Raw genomic sequence first — 19,488 nt, forward strand, 5'->3', positions numbered from 1 at the left:
CATGGACTATACTAGGGGCCTAACCTTATGGGGTTCCCAGAGGCTTCTCTACAGATTAGTAAAGAGTAAAGAAAACCACTCTACCTAATGGGACTCAGTGCTTAGTCTGGAAAATCCCATCAAGTCTATTTATGATGCTTAGTTTCAGTTCTCAAACTGTGGATTTGTGTCTCCAGAGATAACATCCTTGATAACAGCAGTGCAGAGATGAGAGAAAACAGACCTGATTACCTACCCATGAGCCCTATTGTCTCTCTGCAAATTGTGTACACAGAATCAAGCCCTTACCACTCTCTAAAAGGGCAAAGTTTCAAGAAGTTAAATGAATAGGGAATTGATGAGATGGAGTAGATCTGGGAAAGGAGGAGGAGTCTGGAGATAAATGCATAGGGAGGGGCAGTAGAAACAAAAGAGAAACATTTGAGCAGAAATCTTGAGAAATACACTTCCGATTATAGCCTCTCCATTGATTTGAGAACCAGTGAGGGAATGGTATGGTAGAAAGGAAAACCTATCATGGCAGCAGGCTTGCCAGCCTGTAAAAGAGACTCTGTTTGGGAATATTTTAATGAAGTTACTCTACCTGTTGATAAGACAGGCATGTGTGAAAAATACAAACAGTGCAACAAAAAATGCAAGGTCTGGTTGCCCAAATGAAACAACATCAGGAGAAGTGCTCCTTCTCAGGAAGAGGCTGCTTTGAAGACGATGAATAGAACGTGTCTGAACATGCAAGATCTCCAGGTTAGTAAACTTTTTTATTTCATATTTCTTTCTTAAGAACTACCTGTCTTCCCTGTCTATATCTTTTAGGTGAACTTCTGGACTACATGAATTCTCATTAAAATGTTTGAGCAAAAACCTAGCTGTTACTTTATGGAACCATCATATTCTTAATGCAGTTGTGATATAAAATAATGGCTGAAATAGGCAGCTCTTCCTTTTACTGGTTTCACTTCTAAAGTAGTACTGAATGCAATGAGTAATATTAAATGAGCAGTCCTTTAGTGACTGTATTGACTTCTTTTGTTCAGGAGGATCCATCCTCAACATACAAGACTCTGACTACCCATCTTCAACATGATCATCACTGTCTACAGCTTCAGAGTTATCTGCTAATGATACCAGTGTTCCAGTCAAATGTATGCCACATTGTATATCACCTGTAGCAAAAAGAAAAAGAAATCTCCATCATCCAGAAACAACCATAGGTAAGTTTGTAATAAGAAGCAGCAGATTACAGCAAGAGGTAATCAATGAAAAAATTGCTCGGTTTCATGAACACCACGTGCCCCTGGAGGCTGGGGGGCACGGCAAGCTCCCGCAGGTGGTGGTGGCGCTGTCGGCAGCAGGAGCATGGTGACAGTGAGCTCCCGCAGGCAGCCGCAGTACTATCAGCAGCAGCAGGGGGAAGAGGGGGGAGATGGCAAGTGCCAACCAGCAGCCAGTGATCACCCGTAGATGCTTCCAGCAGCTTCAGCAGTGGCCAACAGCAATCAGGTACCACCCACCAATGACGCTGGAGGTGTCAGCAGTGAGCGGGGGAGGTGGCGAGTGGCAACCGCCCACAGGCACCGCCGACAGTGTCAGCAGTGCTTTTTGCAGGTGGTATACCACCAATCTCGGGGGCTGCATGTGCACCCGCGTGTACCCCCTATGCATTGCCAACGTTCAGTTTATTTATACAACAAAAACTCTCCTTTCCAGATGGTTGAGAACACACTTCATTGACATGGTTCAGTCATTACGACTAGGATACAGTCCACCCAGACCAGATATTAGCAATCAAATTGCTGGATAAAGTATATAAGAAAGAAAATGAACAGTGTGCAAAAAGTCTAGAAGGGAAAACTGTTAACCTGAGTCTTGAGGGGTGGAACAATGTCCACAAAGATCCAGTAATATGGGCTTGTGTGACAACAGAAGAAGGGACTACCCATCTTACAGAAACAATGGATACATCAGGAAATGCACACACAAAAGACTACTTACAAGAAGTAGCACTAAAATCTATAACAAATTGTGAAAAAATGTCTAGTAAGTAACTTTGTCAAAGACAATGCTTCAAATGTATCAAAGATGAGAAGAAATCTAGAAGAAAGTGAAGAAAGCCCTAAGCTAATAACATATGGCTGCAGTGCTCCTTTGATGCACCTCTTAGCCAAAGACTTCAGTGCTCCAGAAATGAAGGCTAATGTTGTTGAAATTGCAATTCCATAACAACCACTTTGCAGCAGCTGCTCTGAAGAAAGCAGGAGAAACCAAACTAACTCTCCCACAAGACATGCAATGAAACTCAGTAGTGGACTGTTTTGAGCAATGTATTGAGAAGTGGCCTAATCTGATGAGAGTTTGTGGACAGAATCATGGCAAAATAGATGGAACTGTCATAGCCAGAGTTCTCAACATTGAGTTAAAGAGAAATATAGAACGTATGCGAACTATCCTGAAGTCTATTTCTGCAGCCTTGAACAAAGTCCGGGGAAATTGCTGTTTTATTGCCAATCCTGCTGAAATTCAGAAGGAATTGAGCGAGACCTTGAAAAAAGAAATACGCAATGACAGAGTTAAATTAAGGCATTAAAAAACAATGAATCAAGCACTATTCTCCAGCTCACTTTCTTACCAATATTCTCAGTACTCAGTACCAGAGTCAATCCTGCTGAAGAAGAGTTGGCTATGACATGGGCATCCAGCAGTCATCCTTCCATAATATCAACTATAATAAATGTCAGGGTTAGGGATGAACCATTCAACAAATACATGTTTGCTGGTAAGGTTTTAAAGGAAGTCACACCAGTGAACTGGTGGAAATCACTTAAGCACCTGGATCCATCAGAGACTAGTTAAGTGATAATCCAGTTTTTAACAGCAGTATCTGCAAGTGTAGAAAGAATATTTTCTTCCTTTGGACTAATTCTTTCTAAATTAAGAAATCTCTTGGGAACTGAAAACGCAGGAAAGCTTGTCTTTTTTTCCAGTTGATGAATAAACAGGCAGAGGAAGGTAAAGACTGAGTTTGCTGCATAACCCAGTATTTTAAGTTTCTCATGTTGACCTGGCTGAAACAATCTATTTAATTTTTCTTAGAAACACGTTTCACATTTATAACTAAAACAGTTAACAATTAAAAAATGCAGATGCTTGTTTTGTTAAAATAATTATACATGTTTATTGTTGAAGAAAAATATCCAAAATACATGAGCTCCCACTACATGCCCCATTCCAAAGCTGAAACTTCATATGCTGCAGCCACAACTATAGGTCTGGCATGGGACACAGTGCACATGGTGGCAGCAGTGACTGCAAGCTAGAGCAGAGGCAGGCAGCCAAAGACTTGGAGCCACAGCAGTGGTGACAGGTGAAGCAGCCAAAGCTCCCATTCGCCCTCTTGCTGCCGTCACCACGTCCACCAGGATTCTGTGGCAGGCCACACATCCTAGCCAGGCCCCCCAACTTTTAGTGGTCCGCCAGTAGCCCAGGAAGCCAGATAAAACATTTCCACAGGCTGTACATGTAACAGCCCTCACTTAAGTATAAAGAGCATGGCTGCTGAGTGAATCTGAACATTAAGTTACTGATATCTGGGTACCCAGAGAAAAATCATGGTTATTCAAGTTAATGGCAGAATTTCCAATGAAGCCAACAGGGTCAGGGTTACATCCTCTAGCTTTAAGGATCCAAGTTTTAAAAAGTTGGCCTGTCTTTGCTGTCAGAGCCCAGCCACCTCTAAATTACAGCACAAACAGAAAATACCTGCTAGCAAGGCACAGAAAAGTATAGCATACCCTGATGCAGGATTAATGCATGTAAGAGATGCTTAACACAGAGACCTAAGAAAAAAGCTAAATAGAAGCTTAAGAAAAAACTTCAAAAAGACTCTGCATCTTTAATAATAAAAAATAATAAAAAGCACTAGGACACAAACAGCATAATCTAAAATATCATTAGAAATGCTTCACATACAAAAAGGTCTAAGTAAAGGAGGGTTTTATAAAGTGATCAAAAACACACTGAGGGGGAAAAAATCTTTCAAGATTAAAGAGGTTTTTCAAAGGACAAGTAGAACTGGTTGTAAAATTTATGAGGCAGCATTAAACTTCAGTTCCAAGTTGTTATAAATTATTCACCATAAAAAACACACAAGTGTGAAATATTATAAGCTTCTTATGCACTTTTTGTTTGTTTAGAGGGAGGTTTTATAGTTATTATTTTGTGCAAAACTGTTTGGAAGCCATAAAAATACATCAGTCGGCACTTCATTTATTACCCTTTACCCTTATATGGGTGCTTGGAGGAAAGGTTACAGATTTAGAAGAGATTGTTCTTCCACCATCTGCAGAGGTATGCAGGCCAGAAAAAAGCTTGCTTCCTAATACCCAATCCTTTCTCGTGTCCTTGTGACAAGCTACTAGCAGAATGCACCGATTGGTTGGAATCAGACAGATCGTTCCATGGGCACTTCTGCTATGGCCCCAAACTTGCAACCCCTGGGCTGTCAACTGTGTGCCTTAGCACCCACTGCACTCCAGTCCTTTCCCTGCTTCCAAGAGGATTGATCTGAACCTGTGATGCTGGAGATAAAGTCCAACACACAGCACTAGGGGGTTTCTGCACTAGGAAAAAGGGAAGGTGCCTGCAGTAACCAATGACACAGGCTGCTTCTGAAGAGGAACAAAGCAGCATATACACAGGACGAACTGAGCATTTCTCCAAGCACAAAGGTGGGCTGCTTGATCAGTACTATTGACCAACTCAAACTAGCTTAAAAACCACTGGTAAACTTCTTCCCCCCTCCTCTTCTTCCCCATTTTGCCCTCATGTATGTTACAAAGCCCTGTCAGCAGAGCTGTCAGCTGAGGTGTAAAAGATCAGTGATCACACATTTTGTCCCAGTAGCCCAGCTGACAAAGCCCCCAGTGCAGACAAGGCTCTGCCAGCTTTTGCTGGCAAAGCTTCTGTCATTCAGGGGCGCTAGGTCAGCTCTGGTGGCAGAAAACTTCTTTCTGTTGGCACCCAGGAACTTAAGGAAGCCAGTGAAAATACCATCAGCCCCCACAGAGTAGTTATAATCTTCTTCCAGGCCCCTACTTTCCCACCTGCCCCATGTTCATTACTGTTTATTAAATATAAAATACTTAAGTACAGAAAAAGATAATCTTCTTGCAATTTCTCAGTTGGTCTAATAAAAGGTATAGATCAACTCTGAACTGAGAGTTCTAGATTTCTGCATTTCTTTAAGTACAGACACTCTTTTAAGAAATATATGCATCAACAAATCTAAAATCTGATTATATATGCTTACTTTCCAAAGTAAGTAGCTGCAATACGAAATTTAAGTTTTACATTTAATTCATACAGGAGAATAAGGTTAGGCACCAAAGTTATCTAATCAGTTATGATGAAGTTTCTCATTGAAGTCAACTATTTTTCCTTTTTTCAGCCTCTCTTGCAATAGCAGTTGGTTTATTCCTTTTCTAATTTTTTTTCTAAGTGTAACTGTTAGTTAAAATAATTGTCCAGTATAGTGGGCATAGCAAGAAAGAAAAAAAGAAAACTATCGGGGAGCTTTCTCTTCTTCCTTTAGTATTTCCTTTGAAATTCAACTCTAAAGAGAACTCTTCTATTTGCCACAGTAGGAAAAGTGTGAGCTTGATACATGAAAGTGTTGAACTGCTAAAGCCAATCTAGTAGTGACAACACAACTCCCCCCCCGCAATGAATTCCATGTAAAACAAATACCTGGTACACAACTTAATAATAAATTAACATCATACTACTACTATGATTTTTTTCTAGAGATGTTGTGTTCAAGAATCTCAAATACCTTAAATATTAATTGAGCTTCAAAATAGCCCAAAGAAGAAGGTAAGGGATGCAATTTCATTCTTGACTGAATACCGACATAAGAAATGGAACAGAGATACTGATTATCAGTACAAAGAAATGCTCTAAAAGGAAGAGGAGAAAGGAAGAATGAATGGAAATAAACAGACTACAAAGGAAATTGAAGAGAGGCAGCCCAGAAGCACAAGAGGAAGAGAATAACGGGTTGGTGAGAAGGACTGATGGAGCTTGAGATTGAGAAGCAAGGCATAGACTAGAAGACTAGGAGCAGAAAAGAAAAGAAAAAGAAAAGATAAAGTAATTAAACACTGTGTTATAAAGCATATGCCTAGGGAGTTGTATTAAGATTTCACAGACAAGCTTAATTCTGACATTTCCTAAATTTTGAGTGCTAGACTCTGCAAACTATGTTTCAAAGAAAGTTCTTTTGTGTGTGGTATTATATGAATTGCTAAGTCTTACCTGGAATCTAAAACTCAATATGTACATAAATCTTATTCGTGAGATCAAATGTAGAATTTTTACCTGTGTGCAAGTGGAGATGCTACCAAAGCCGAATCCTCTTTAGAGGAGATTTTCCACAATTCCTCCAGTTTAGAGTCACTTGCTCCCAATTCTCCCATGACCCAGTCAGGTAAACCTTCTGGACTACTGCTCCGTGCTCTCACTGAATTTGGCTCATCAAAATATATGGACTATAATTTTTTTTAAAAGTAAAAATGTAAGAATTGTAATTAACTTTTTCAGAAATACATGAATCCTTATTTTCATTGCCACTCACTTGATGGCTTGATACCAGCATAAACGACCTAATCCTGCTCCCACTAAAGTCAACAGAAATATGCAAATTAGGGTTTGTTACACAGGGAGCAAGTTGTGACATGAATTTACAATTTTTTAGTTCCATCACACTACCTTCCACCACGCTGCACTTGGTATGCACTAGAAGTCAATGTACAGTTACAAGTATCCTGCAGTTTGTCACCTAGATTACTGTGCATTAACTTCTCTATGTAAACAAGTCCTAAATGCAGCAAGCAGGAATGGATGGGCCTTTCAAATAGGTAAGTATCCTGGGTTAACAGGAAACTAATTAAGTTTAATAATAATTTATCACAACAGAATATCTTTGCACTGACAGCATTACTGATAGGCCATACTCTTCAGAACTGTTTGGCAATTTATAATACTGTTTATCGGTCTTGTTACCTACTCACATGCTATGGTAATGACCAACTAGGGACTGAGCTTTCTGCACTTACCAGCACCTCACTGGCAGCTTGTAACAAGACTCAAAGTCTGATTCTTCTCCTCTAGGCTCCTGTATACTAAGAACCCTTTTCTGAGAGAAAACATTTTGAATCATTCAAAAATGCCACAGGCATTTTTAATTTTTTCTTCTTGTTGTTGAAGTTGGGAGTCACAAGAGTAAAGAACAAAAGGGAAAACACAGCTATTCCCACAGTACTTTGAGAGATCTGAGATGCTTGGTTCTTAATGAGAAATCATCACTAATATTTTTCCAATAGAATAAGTAATGAATTAAAAAAATAGTTAGACTTGTAATTGTTCTAGGGCAGAAGCACTGAAAGAACACTTCCACCCCCCAAAAAAATCAGGTAGTAATAAGACTGCAAGTTGTACATACAGGCAGTCCTTGGACTTATGACAGAGCTGGTTCTTGAAAACTGAGTCTTAAGTCGAAACGTAACTTATAACATTGTTTCTTATGAGAAAATTGGTTCTAAATGGGGGATTCGTTCCTGAATCAAGGCCCGATACACTATTTTCATAAAAATACGCCAGAATTTTTTAATCGATCAATTACAGATGAGTAAGATGGCTACAGTAATGTATTTATATTGTAAGTAGCAATCACATTGATTTGGAAGGACTTCTTTGAGGTAACTGCTAGACTTTTAGAAAGGCTCTTGGTTGGACTTTTTGAAGGGTTTTTTGCTACAGGTTTTTCTGGAGACTTGTCTGGTTTTTTAAAGAAAATGTCCAAGGAAGTTAGGACAGATGTTCTCCAGGGAGATGAGCGATGCAGAGAACTTGTTCACTGGCATGGTGTCACATCGGATCAAGCATTGTAAAGTCAAAACTGACGTCATTAAGTTGAAACAAGAGTGTTGATTTATAAACATTGTAAGTGTGAAACATCGTAACTCGAAATGTTGTTAAGTTGAGGACTGCCTGTATTGCTTTCCTTCCAAGAAGCTCAATACATATTACAAGTGTCAATAAGGACCTCATTTTCAGACTGCCAAAGTAAAAGGATGGTGCAAGATGCTAATTTCTTCTTAAAACAAGCACCTAAGTCTCCCATTGCTCGTAAGAAATATTAGCATCCTTTTATTTTCCAAACAGTGTCTAAGAAGATTTCTACACTGCCTTAACCACACATCAGAAAGCCTGACAGGAGGTACCTTGTGTTACTTTCTGAAGTGGGGGTAATGCAGCCACCTAGTGCTGTGCTGTGCTGAGTGCATACCAGTAAGCCCATCCAAATGATCCGTCCCACTGGGTTTGTAGCAACGCCAGGATGACAGACCCCTAAAACTTATGCTTTAAGCCAGTGGTATTCAACTTATCCAACAGGCTGGATGAGTAACACAGAGCTGGCTTGTGGGCTGGATCTAGAGCACAGGGCTGTGTCATCTGGCTTACATGGCTGGAATTTATTGGAAGCAGAATTAAGTGCTGCAGATCCTGAATCTGTAACAGCCACTGCAGGTGCCACTCCTCCCACTACCAAATTTAGGGCCCTGTGGGCTAAATAACATAGCTCTAGGTTTCAGATCTGGCCCCATTAGGCTCCTCACGAGTCTGGAAATTTGGTGGTGGAAAAGGCAGTGATAATGTTAACTGCTATGGCTCTGGGAGCCATAACAATTAATCCTGTCACTATTGGCCCCACTGCTAAGTTTCCAAACCTGTGCAGACCACCATGGGCAAGATGACGAGGCTCTTCAGGCTGAACCAGCCCACAGGCCGTATTCTGGTTACCCCTACTTTAAAACACAAGATAATCTTTCCTTTCAAAGTAATAATTTGCTGTCTAATGCAAAGTTTGTTCTTGTGATTTTTGATTATGTTCTTCTAAACCTACCTTAGGTTCTGTGCATATATCATTTAATACTAATCAGATAAAAATCAAAGAAGCAACTAAAGCCTTTAGAAGCTTTCAGAACATTATTTTCAACTGGCATTTTTGGAAACAATGAATTTTTAAAAAGGAAAACAAAATGGATCACAAAGTTTTTACAGAAAACCTAGATGCCTGCATTCAAGTTCTGATTAGAAATACGAAGGATGTATGGAACAAATCAGATCCTGACATTCACCTTATTATTATTGTAATATTTCACACCAATTTTGTAACTAAAGTGACATTTAAATGCAGTTTAAATATCCTTTAAGAAAAATTCAAGCTTATTTTCTACAAAAATGAAATAAATACCCACCATATATGAAGGTAAGGTTTTCAGCGTTCCTGGTTCTGGCTTATGTACAAAAGGACCTTCCAGTACTCCCCGTTTCAACATATGTAGCAAAAGTTTTGCATACAAATTCCGGTTCTTCCTACCCATGATTCCTGCACCTGCTCCAGAGGGCTCACAGAGTTTTTTAATCCAGAGTGCGCACCTTTGACGTTCTAGAAAAATATATTCCGTTAATATAACATGTCTGAGAAAAATAGAACAAACACAGCAGCAGCAGCAACTACAAAAGACAAGAAAATATTTTATTTTCTCACATACAACACATGCTCTTTACCCTAAAATTAGCTCCCCCCCAAATTGAAGTACATCAATTTCTTAAAGTACTTCTTCTTAAATGGAGAAGCTGATTTTTCTGCCTACAATAGAAGCCTTCTTCTTGATTCTTTCTCCAAACCCAGCAGTAGCAGCGGCATTTCATTTCAGGCAGCTGAGGGAGTCAACTGACTTAATGATCAATTGTTCTTCACTCTATACATTAGGAAGACCTACTGCCTTTGGACATCTTTGACAGCATGCCTTCGATAATGACATCAGAAAGCCAATGGAACTTCTTGTCTATCAGGCTGTTGTCATCCCTACACTGGTGTATGGGTATGAAACTTGGATGACACATGGGAAATACCTGAAAGCTTCAGAACGTTACCATCAGCAATATCTTTGGAAAATCCTCCGTATCAGTTGGAAAGATAGAAGAACAAATGCCACTGTTATGGCTCAAGCAAATACTGTCATTATCGAAGACTTGTTTATACAGCACCAGTTCTTTTGGACAAGACATGTCATAAGGCTGCCTGGTAACTCGCTCCGAAAACAGGTCCTACACTCCAAATTCACCACTCTTATGGTGGGCAAAAGAGATTAAAGAAACCTTGAAGGCCAATCTGAAGAAATGCAATATTTATATCAATACCTGGGAGACTCAAGCACTGTATCATCTCCACTGGCACCATGATGTATGACAAGGCAGTGATCGTTCTAAGCAAATTCACCTCACAATGGAGGCAGACAGACAAGAGATAAAGGGAAAGAGCTGTGTTTTGACATCACCAGGATCGACTCCCTCTCAGAACTATTTGCCTTATCTGCAGGTGAAAATGCAGATCATAGATTAACCTCCGCAACCTAGGGACTTAATGATGACTTTCCTGTTTACTGGAAGACTGTCATCCTCAGGTCAGGGGACTGCTGACAACAAAGAGAGATGTTAATATTCATCCCTCCTTAAGGATCCTGATGCTCCAATAATCAAGCTAAATTTTATTCTGGCAATTTTGCTTCTCTGCTAGCTATTCCTGGTCTCTTCTCTTATTTCACAGCCTTGCAGACGTTTTAACTCTGTCCCTGCTCTGGAAACTCTTTTTTTCTTCATTCTACTTTCCCAAAAACAAGCTGTGTATTTTATTCTGGGGCACGCTGTATGTGAAAAAATATAGTAGCTGTTTATACATCCCTCTTGTTAACCAAGAATTTATATTTTTACAGTGGAAGGCAAGGTAAATAAGAATTAATTCCTAAAAAAAAAAAAAAAAATACAGGTTTTACTTAAATCACATATATAATTATTTTCAAATAGGTTATTTTTTAAATTATGACAGCAACAGATCTGATGCTTTGAAGACATAGAATATTCAAAGACTATTACACCAAGATGTGTCAGATGCTATGGACACATGTAGTGTTCAGAGGTTATTGCATTGATTTTATAATTGTTAAACATAACTACATGGGTTAGCTAATGACTATATTCTATGGTTCAATGATGCTTCCCAATGGAATTGAAACTAAGAGGTGGTAATTAACACACAGTTAAGCGTGTGGAAAGTTTGCCTTTTATAGAAACAGCATACATTGGTTTGACCTGGTAAAAAAAGGGTGGAAAATTACATAAAGAAGCTACCCTGGCCTATGGAAAGAAGATACTCACACTAGTTCAACGATTCTTAACCAGGATGATACAGCACTCTGGGATGCCTTGAGATCCTTTCAAGGGTGCCATGGGGTGCTGAATACCATGCAAGTTTAGCCCTGATAGATATGCAAACAAGGTTCACAAGATAAACCCAGAGATTTTAAATAGGAATCCATAGTGTTAAAAACATTCTGATCCATTGTGACCTGAATTCTTTCCAACAGAAGAATCAGTCTGTTATCATTCTGTAGTCAAAAATTGAGTGAATAGTAAGAGCCATCATTTTCCAATGGGATGCCTTGAGTCTACTGAAGGGTGTCTTGAGTCTACAAATGTTGAGAACCCCCTGCACGAGATAAAAGTCTGAGTCTGTGACCAGCAACAGACACTCCCAGAGTGTCTGAAGTATTTTATGAGTCTCCCCATGTAGATGATTTCCGTAGACTTCAGTTGTATTACACTGGCCTACACTGCTTGTGAGAGAGTGAGAATAGGCCCACTTACGGTATATGCAACTCTTGAACAGAGTAGATTCTGCTTATTTTATATAGTCTTCTTCCCCTGTACAATTATGTGTACAAACAGACTATAGTACCAAACAGAACAGGGTAAAACAAAACAACATAGAGGTGGGTAGTATAATTGCTGCAAACAGCCCACAGGTGACTTCATGTACTTTTGGAATGCTTTATTCAAAACAATGTGAACAGCAAATACAGCAAACCTAGCAAGAAAGCTATGAAACAGCACAACAGGTACGATAACTCAAGAAAACTTATTTCTTTTCCTGAGACAATGTTATCTTCATGTGTCTACAAAAAGTGCCTTCTTTCAACAAAATTTTCTATTTACTAAAAATAGTCAAACTGTTGGCTTTTCTCGACATTTGGGACTGAGAGCATCCCAGTCTTGCATCTCTCTTTCCACAATGCTTTTTTGACAAACAACTTTAAATCATTGTGCTAATCAGTCCTCCTTTCCTTTCTCCAAGACATGCTGAATAAGTGATTCAAGATGGCAGCAATGATTTAATTAACTCATCTTGACTCTCTTTTGTTTTGGTTTCAGTTTATGCAGTAAGCCAAAATATGCAAATAGCCAGTTGGAATTTAATGGGAGAGGTGGTAAATATTTTGTCCTGTGGAAAAGTATGTTGGTTTTGCTGTTGTTGGCTGTAGCCGTGTTGGTCTAGATTAGATTACCAAGCATGTATATATATATGTGCTGACCAAACAAAAAACAAAATCTAGGAAAAAGATAATTTATTCACAGGAATAGCAAAGAAAAGGAGGATCTAGATTTCAAATAAATTATACTAATTTTAAGAAATACAGTCCCATGTCCATTGCAATAATCGAATCTTTCAGTGATCAACTAGCAAGGTTCCCATTCAAGACTGTCAACAATACATTGGCCAGTCTAATGGGGAAAGGCTTTCTTCAACACTGTGGTTATCTAATAGTTTAAACAGAAGCCTGAGACCCAGTGACGGCCCCAAAAATGTAAACTCTAAACAAATGGTTGGAACACATACCCAACAAATACTAAATCATCATCACATACTCCAGTTACACACTCTAACATGATAAGCATTACCCCAATATTATTCAGAATTAATTTCAACTGAATAGCTGTCCTTTATGCCCCAAACTAACCTAAACACTGAGCCACGTACTTGGCAGCAAAACCTTACATTGGCACAGAACTGTGGAGTTAAGTGCCATTCTACTGAAAATGCTGCAAGACCCTTCCACATGCATGGTTGAAGTCTGTGAAAACTTGCATGGTCATACTCTTAGAGGAAGACCACCACCACCCTCTTAAAGCAATCAACAAGCAAGAAACAGAAGCGTTCTAAAGCCCAATCCATAAACAATTAATCAACATCTAATGATTGAGGCAACTGAATTATGCAATGATTTCAACACGTGCACCTGGTCTGCATGCATCACCACAAGACCCTTCTGCAGTGTAATTACTGTTTTACATTGCAGAATGTATCAAAATGACAATGTCAAAGAAACCTAATGCATCTAGGGACTCCAAGAGTTATCACAGCTCTTCCTGTAACCTACCAAATATCAAAGATACCAGATGGTAGATGACAGTCAGGCTGTCAACAGTATAAACTGCTTTCTTGAGCAAAGACCACCAAATGACTTAGTAAAAAAAAAAATGAAGTCACCTTTCCCTTTGCAACAAGCCTGGGTCCTTCTTTCTTTTGCAGTAAGAACTCATTTTTTCTCTTCTGGCTTTTGTCAAAGGAAAGGATATGGGAAAAAGGAATACTGGTGCATTTAATAAGCCAGTGAGCATCACTAACATAAATACACCTCCTATATGCTCCCATTTATGCCAAATCAACTTGTTTTGTTTTGTTTTTTTTAAAGAAACTTCCTTCTAATTGGATGTATTCAAACCTGCCAAAACATTAAACCAGTTTGTTAGAACAACAACAATATCCATAATCCGACCACCTCTAAAAAAAAGCCTGAGGCTTAACACTTTGCAGACAGTATGGAAAAACTGAAGAACCTCTTGCAAAAATGTAGAAATTACAAAAATCTCTATATGACTATCAGGCAACTGTAAAAACGTTTTCCACATACTGTAAAAGCTGTGTTAACCACTATCTAGGATACTCTATTAACAGGAATAAGGGCAAGGTGGGGGGGGGTGGGAAGCTTGCAGACAGCAGCCACCACTGCCACCCACTACCCTGCGCTGTTGCTGCTCCATGTGCAGCTGCCGCCACCCTCCCCTCCTCCACTCCACAGGGGTTTTTAAGAAGTTTGAAAACCTCTGCCTCCGATAACTGGAATTTTTAGATACCCAGCACCCGCTTACCCCACTCATGCCAGCTAACATAGCTTTTACCGTACTATACTAGCTCACTTCTTTCCTGCTTCATCTGTCAATCAAAGTGCCCACAAAGGCAAAGTTGAAGGAAAGAGATCTAAATCTCATTAATGACGGCTGAAAACAATAAGTTATTATTACATTCTATCACAATATCCTCTCCCAAGATCTTCTTGAAGAGCTCTACTTTCATAGCCCAAAAGGACAAGTCATAAAAAAAGCTCTTCAACTAACAGGAAAGGTTTGTCCTAGTTTCAGAACATATAAAATTAACTGCCCTTGATAGCAGCTTAATTTTCAAACAGATAAAATAGGCATATCAGCAATAGTTTCTGTGAATTCCAATTTACATTTAGTTTACAAGGTTTTAGCTTTATATAAAATATTTTGAGTGTAATTTATTCTCAAACCCAGAGCAAATGATTCTTCTTATTTCTTCCTCAAAAGTAAAATAAAACTATTGTTATGAGAATGATCTGGTTATTACTCTGAAGTGACATGAAAACCAATTTCTAATAACACCATATACCAAAAGATACCAAGCATCCTGAACTCCTTCCTGGTTTAAGTCAAACCAGAGTCCCCCAGTATCCCAGATGCTTTGCATCCCAGATGCTTCCCACCCCCGCAACCCTTGCCCTTATTCCTGTTAATAGAGTATCCTAGACAGCAGTTAACACAGCTTTTACTGTATGTGGAAAACCTTTTTACAGTTACCTGATAGTCATATACAGATTTTTGTAATTCCTACATTTTTGCAAGAGGCTGGGATATGCTGGGCTGCCTGCTCCAGAGCAAGGCTGGCCCCGCCCCTCTGCTCCCTAGCTGGAGCTCTGGTGGAGCATGCAGCCACAGCAGGGTCTGCCTGGCTTCCCCCTGCCCCCCACTGCTCAAGCAGGGATCCCCCCTCTTCCCTCCCATTTCCCACAGCACAGACCCCGGCCCCATGGATCCTAGGCTGTGGTACGCTAGCTAATCCTGAGAGGTGTCTGTGTGTGTGTCTCCAAATTTCACTGGGACAAGCAGACAGAACAGGGTCCGCTTAGGGCTTTTTGGAACTAATTAGTAGGTCAGCTGGTAATGTCTCTCCATTGCTTCCTTGGAAAAAGCTGTTTAAGAAGAGCTTGAACTAATCAGAGGGGCTTTTGTTTTGTTGACAGGCTGATAAACACTGTTATCATCTCCCTGCTGGCTCCTTTGCCTGTCAGGTTTGCAGACAGTATGAAGAAGCAGGGAGAGGGAGACTGAAAAGCTCGGTATCATTAACAGATGCATGCACTGCACACCCCACTTTGCCTCAGAGTGCTAGCCGGGAACTGGGGGCTGGTAACACTCCCACCCCTCCAGCAGGGAAAAGCCTGAAGCTGTTCAGGCAGGGTGGGGTTTACACCCTTCCCTAATCCAAGCATCCTGCCTGGGCCGGGCCACACCCCTCCTCAGCTCAACACCGAAGAAGGGAAGGGAGGGATGCTCTAGCACCCCCCAGCTTCTAGCCTGAGCCACTGCAGGCATGTGCTGGCATTTCCTCAGTCCAGAGGGAATGTCTGTGCAACTACAAACCAGTTCAACCTAGGCAGATTAAACTAACCTGCAAAGATTGAATCAATTCAGGCTCTGTGTCACAGGATGGGGTCCCCAAGGATAGCTGTGATACCCCTAGGGCTCCTTGACCATGCCAATCCTACCCAACAGGCACCCTCTTTCTCACCCGCCATGTCTTGCTGGTAATTTTAGTAGATTAAGAGGCTGCCCTCAAGTCTGTGTGGACATGGTCCTGCTGGACCCTGCTGAACCACGTGGATTCTTGGATCCCTTTTAGGATCCCACTCAAAATGGATGCCTCACGGGACACCCCCAGCCTTATGGGCTAGACATGTGGCTCCAAAGCCGCCCCTTTACCACACCCCAAGCCTCACAGATGTTCGACAGCGTCTCTCCTGGCCCTTGCTATAGCTTGGCCCCTTGTCCTCACTGGGCTCTCAGCAGCCCTGTCTCTGCACCCCACATTGGCGCTGGGCTCTCCGCAGCCCCCTCTGGCAGTGTGCCCCCGGCGCTGGGGTCTGCTCACCCCCTTTACTCTACCCTTCTCTGGCACTGGGATCCCCACACTGTAGCAGGTCCCCAATGAGACCTCCTCCTTCCCCAATAGCCTCAGCCCGGTTCCTCCGGTATTTATAAACAGCAACTTAAACATGAACCCCTGAGCTATAACATAATATAAGCAGTTCAGGATGTGCTCTGTCCCTTTAAAAGTCCAACTTCATGCAGCACTAAGTACTTTGTAGGCTATTAGAACCTGTTGAGCTCCTAGAGCCCCATTAGCCCAGTATGCAGCATATCAGGCAGTTCCTAAATCCCTGAGCAATTCTTCCCCGGAGGCTCCTTCCCCTTAGCTGCTGCCAAAGAACTCCCCTTCTAGTCCCAGCCTTGGGATTTATATTTGCCCAGGGCCCTGCCTCTTCCAATCAGCTAACTGGGTGCAGGTGCATGCTAATTGACTTGTTAGCCTGTTGCCATAGTAACCTGTATCTGTGGGTTCCTGTCTTGCTTTTAGGGTCCTCTCCCTAGGCAGTTTCTGCTCTTATAGGAGCAGGCATCTTAGTGCCCTGTGATACCCAGTCTTTTTGAATGTCCGTCTCTAGCCCTAGTAAAGCTAATGGGAGTTATGATCTGTCAGCATCTCACAGAATTGTACCCATAATTGCACCCAAATTAGTTTGCACGAGCATTAATATTTTATCATCCAAGGAAAAGGTCTGAGCCAGGAAACTTTTACTTATACCAGTAATCTTTATCCCAACAGATACTTTCACTGAAGGCAAGAAGACTACTTGAATGATTAAAGCTTTACACATTCAGGTTCTTAATCTGAAGATTACATTCCTTTAGCAACATTCAATTTCCTTGTACTCTCCTAGCTTATAAAAATATCACCCATTAATTGATAATAACAGTTCACTTAAAACTCCCAGTGCTGAATGTATTTGTTTGTAAACATACCATATTTTAATAGCTAATTCTCCTGCAAAGTGTTTGTAATTTTATACATTATGAATCTCACAAACAAAATGTACATCTTGGAGTAATATAGAAATAAAATTATTCTGCAAACGTGCATTTATATCATCAAAATAAAATGGATAAGACTGAATACATACCATCACCAAAAAGTGCTTAAAAAGACCCCTAAAAGATACTTTAAAAAGTCTGTACAAAAATGGAACAGAGTAAAATTAGATTTGTGGTACTTAATCTGTCACTCAGCAAACCATGGAACACGAACATAAACGGGACCTGATTTTACCCTGTAAAGCAGTTGTCCCTAATCTTTCTGGTTCTGTGAGACCACTACTGGTTGGCTCGCTACCCCATTTTCAGAATGAGACTGAATCTTCCAGCAGAATTCCTGTGGCCCTCCAGATACCATTTGTGGGTGCTGTAATCTTACTTGGAATCACAATTTCTAGGTTAAGAACTATTGCCTCCATGTCATAATAGCTCCAGACTACATTGTACAAACATTTTTTTTCTGATTTTAAAATGCAAACAAATTTTAGCAGCTTACCTGATTTATGTTGCAATTTTAGAACATATGGCTTCATATCTACAAGATAGTGATCGAATTCTGCATCCAATTTCTCCCATGTTTCTTCTTCACTATTCATTGTGTTCTTTTCATCAGCTAGCCTACAAATGTAAGTTGAAGAAAAAGAGACGTATGAAAATCTCCTCTCTCAACACATTACTGTTATCAATTTCAGGTCTCCACAGAAATAAGTTACATAAACAAACCACAGAAACAACATGACTATCCTATTAGCAATACAGTCGCACAAAAATTAATGTGGTGGCTCTTTGCAAAGAATAGCTATTAAGGTGTGTAAGTCCCACAGACAATAAGCCTTTTGGAACTGGGAAAAGGGCAGAAACCAACCACACATAAAAGCATTCATCTAGGCTGTCTCGTATCAGAAAACACTTAAAGAACCTTTATCTTATTCCCTACCAGCTACTAAAGAAGATAATTTTAATCAAAAATAATAGTTGTTCCTGCCTATAATCTGGTGAAAGAGAAAAAAAGCAGGAAGAAAAATAACGTAAAGGGATTATAAGATATAGCACTTGCATATTTTTTTTAAATGGTGCTTTATTAGGGGTGCCTCTCTAACTCATGTCCTGGGGATCTATATGATCATTAACCTCTAATTCAGGTGACCGTGTCCCATACGTACCCTGTATATTTTAGGCTGCGGTTAGTGGGTTCCTTTACACCTCAGAAGCAGGGGTGAAGCATAGGGGGTGCACGTGCAACCCCTGAGAGCAGTGGTGCACCCCCTGACCGGCTGTGCTTGCCGTTTAGGAAATGGGGGCAGGCAGGAGTACTGGTGCCCACCCTCCAAGCGTCAGCTGATCACTGCAGCTGCTTCCGCACCACACACACTACACCCACACCACATCACACATCATACAATACACCGCAGCCGTCGCTGGATCATGCCCCCGCAAGTTGGTGGGACTAGTCGCAGGATGCGCCTCCTGACAAAGGCGGTACAAGTCGCCCTTGCTCAGCAGTACAAATACTTAGGTTTTGTGCTTAACTGTGTGTACAGTGAGTAATCCCCCAAAACCACAGAGGTTGCTCACAGCAGGTGCAGTTAAGCACAGACAGAATCCGAGCCTTCAAATCCAGTTCTTTACCTTTCCAGGCCTGCCCACGTGCACGCGAGACAGGAGGCAGCAAAGCCTCCTCCCTCATGCACCGCCACCCCCAGCTCTAATGCTTCCAAGCCTTACAGCAAAGAGTAACGTCCTGCCATACCGCCCTGCCGCAACCCAACCGCTTGGCAGCTTCGCAAAACCGCCGAGTCCGGCGCGCCCGTGCCCTGCCATCGCTTCCACCTCTTCTACAACAGTGACACTGCACTGTGCGATGGCCAGAGCTTCCTCACCCCTGTGGAAGTGCACTGCACTGCACCGCCCTCACACTGCACCACACAACACACACACTGCACCACACCGCGCATGCTACACGCACCACGCTGCATACCACACACGCTGCTCCACACTACACACCGTGCACTATGCCAGACACTGCTCACGCTCCACCACAGCCGCCGGTAGAGACCTATGTACTAAGAGGTGCATAGGCCTCCCCCCGACTCGGGGACTTGCCCCCGCCGAGGCGCTGCCCGGAGCCCGGAAGAGGCCACTGCTCGCGTCGCCCCCGCCCCGCCCTGAGGCGGCCCCGGCCGGCGGCAGCGCTCACCTGGGCCTTGTCCCGGGCGGGCAACGGCTCGCAGCGACCCAGCCGCTCCCGGCGACCCCGACAGGCCCGGCTTCCGGTTCCGCAGCGCCGCCCGCCCGGGG

General features: G+C 41.6%; 1 protein-coding gene across 2 annotated transcripts in view; it reads right to left on the reverse strand.

Annotated features, from left to right (window-relative positions):
• Positions 1-19,458, reverse strand: part of CEP112 (centrosomal protein 112) — a 275,736-nt gene extending 256,278 nt beyond the window's left edge. For both annotated transcript variants that reach the window (XM_019542365.1, XM_019542364.1), the window contains exons 1-4: positions 19,388-19,458; positions 17,687-17,808; positions 9,315-9,505; positions 6,373-6,542 (exon numbers count right to left, since the gene is read on the reverse strand). In XM_019542365.1, coding sequence (XP_019397910.1) covers positions 6,373-6,542; positions 9,315-9,505; positions 17,687-17,786 — 461 coding nt within the window. In that variant the 5' untranslated portion in view covers positions 17,787-17,808; positions 19,388-19,458. The remainder of the gene's footprint in view (positions 1-6,372; positions 6,543-9,314; positions 9,506-17,686; positions 17,809-19,387) is intronic.
• Positions 19,459-19,488: the final 30 nt, after the last annotated feature.

Source organism: Crocodylus porosus, unplaced genomic scaffold, assembly GCF_001723895.1.
Source record: "Crocodylus porosus isolate Cpor-Errol unplaced genomic scaffold, CroPor_comp1, whole genome shotgun sequence".
Lineage (NCBI taxonomy): Eukaryota > Metazoa > Chordata > Crocodylia > Crocodylidae > Crocodylus > Crocodylus porosus.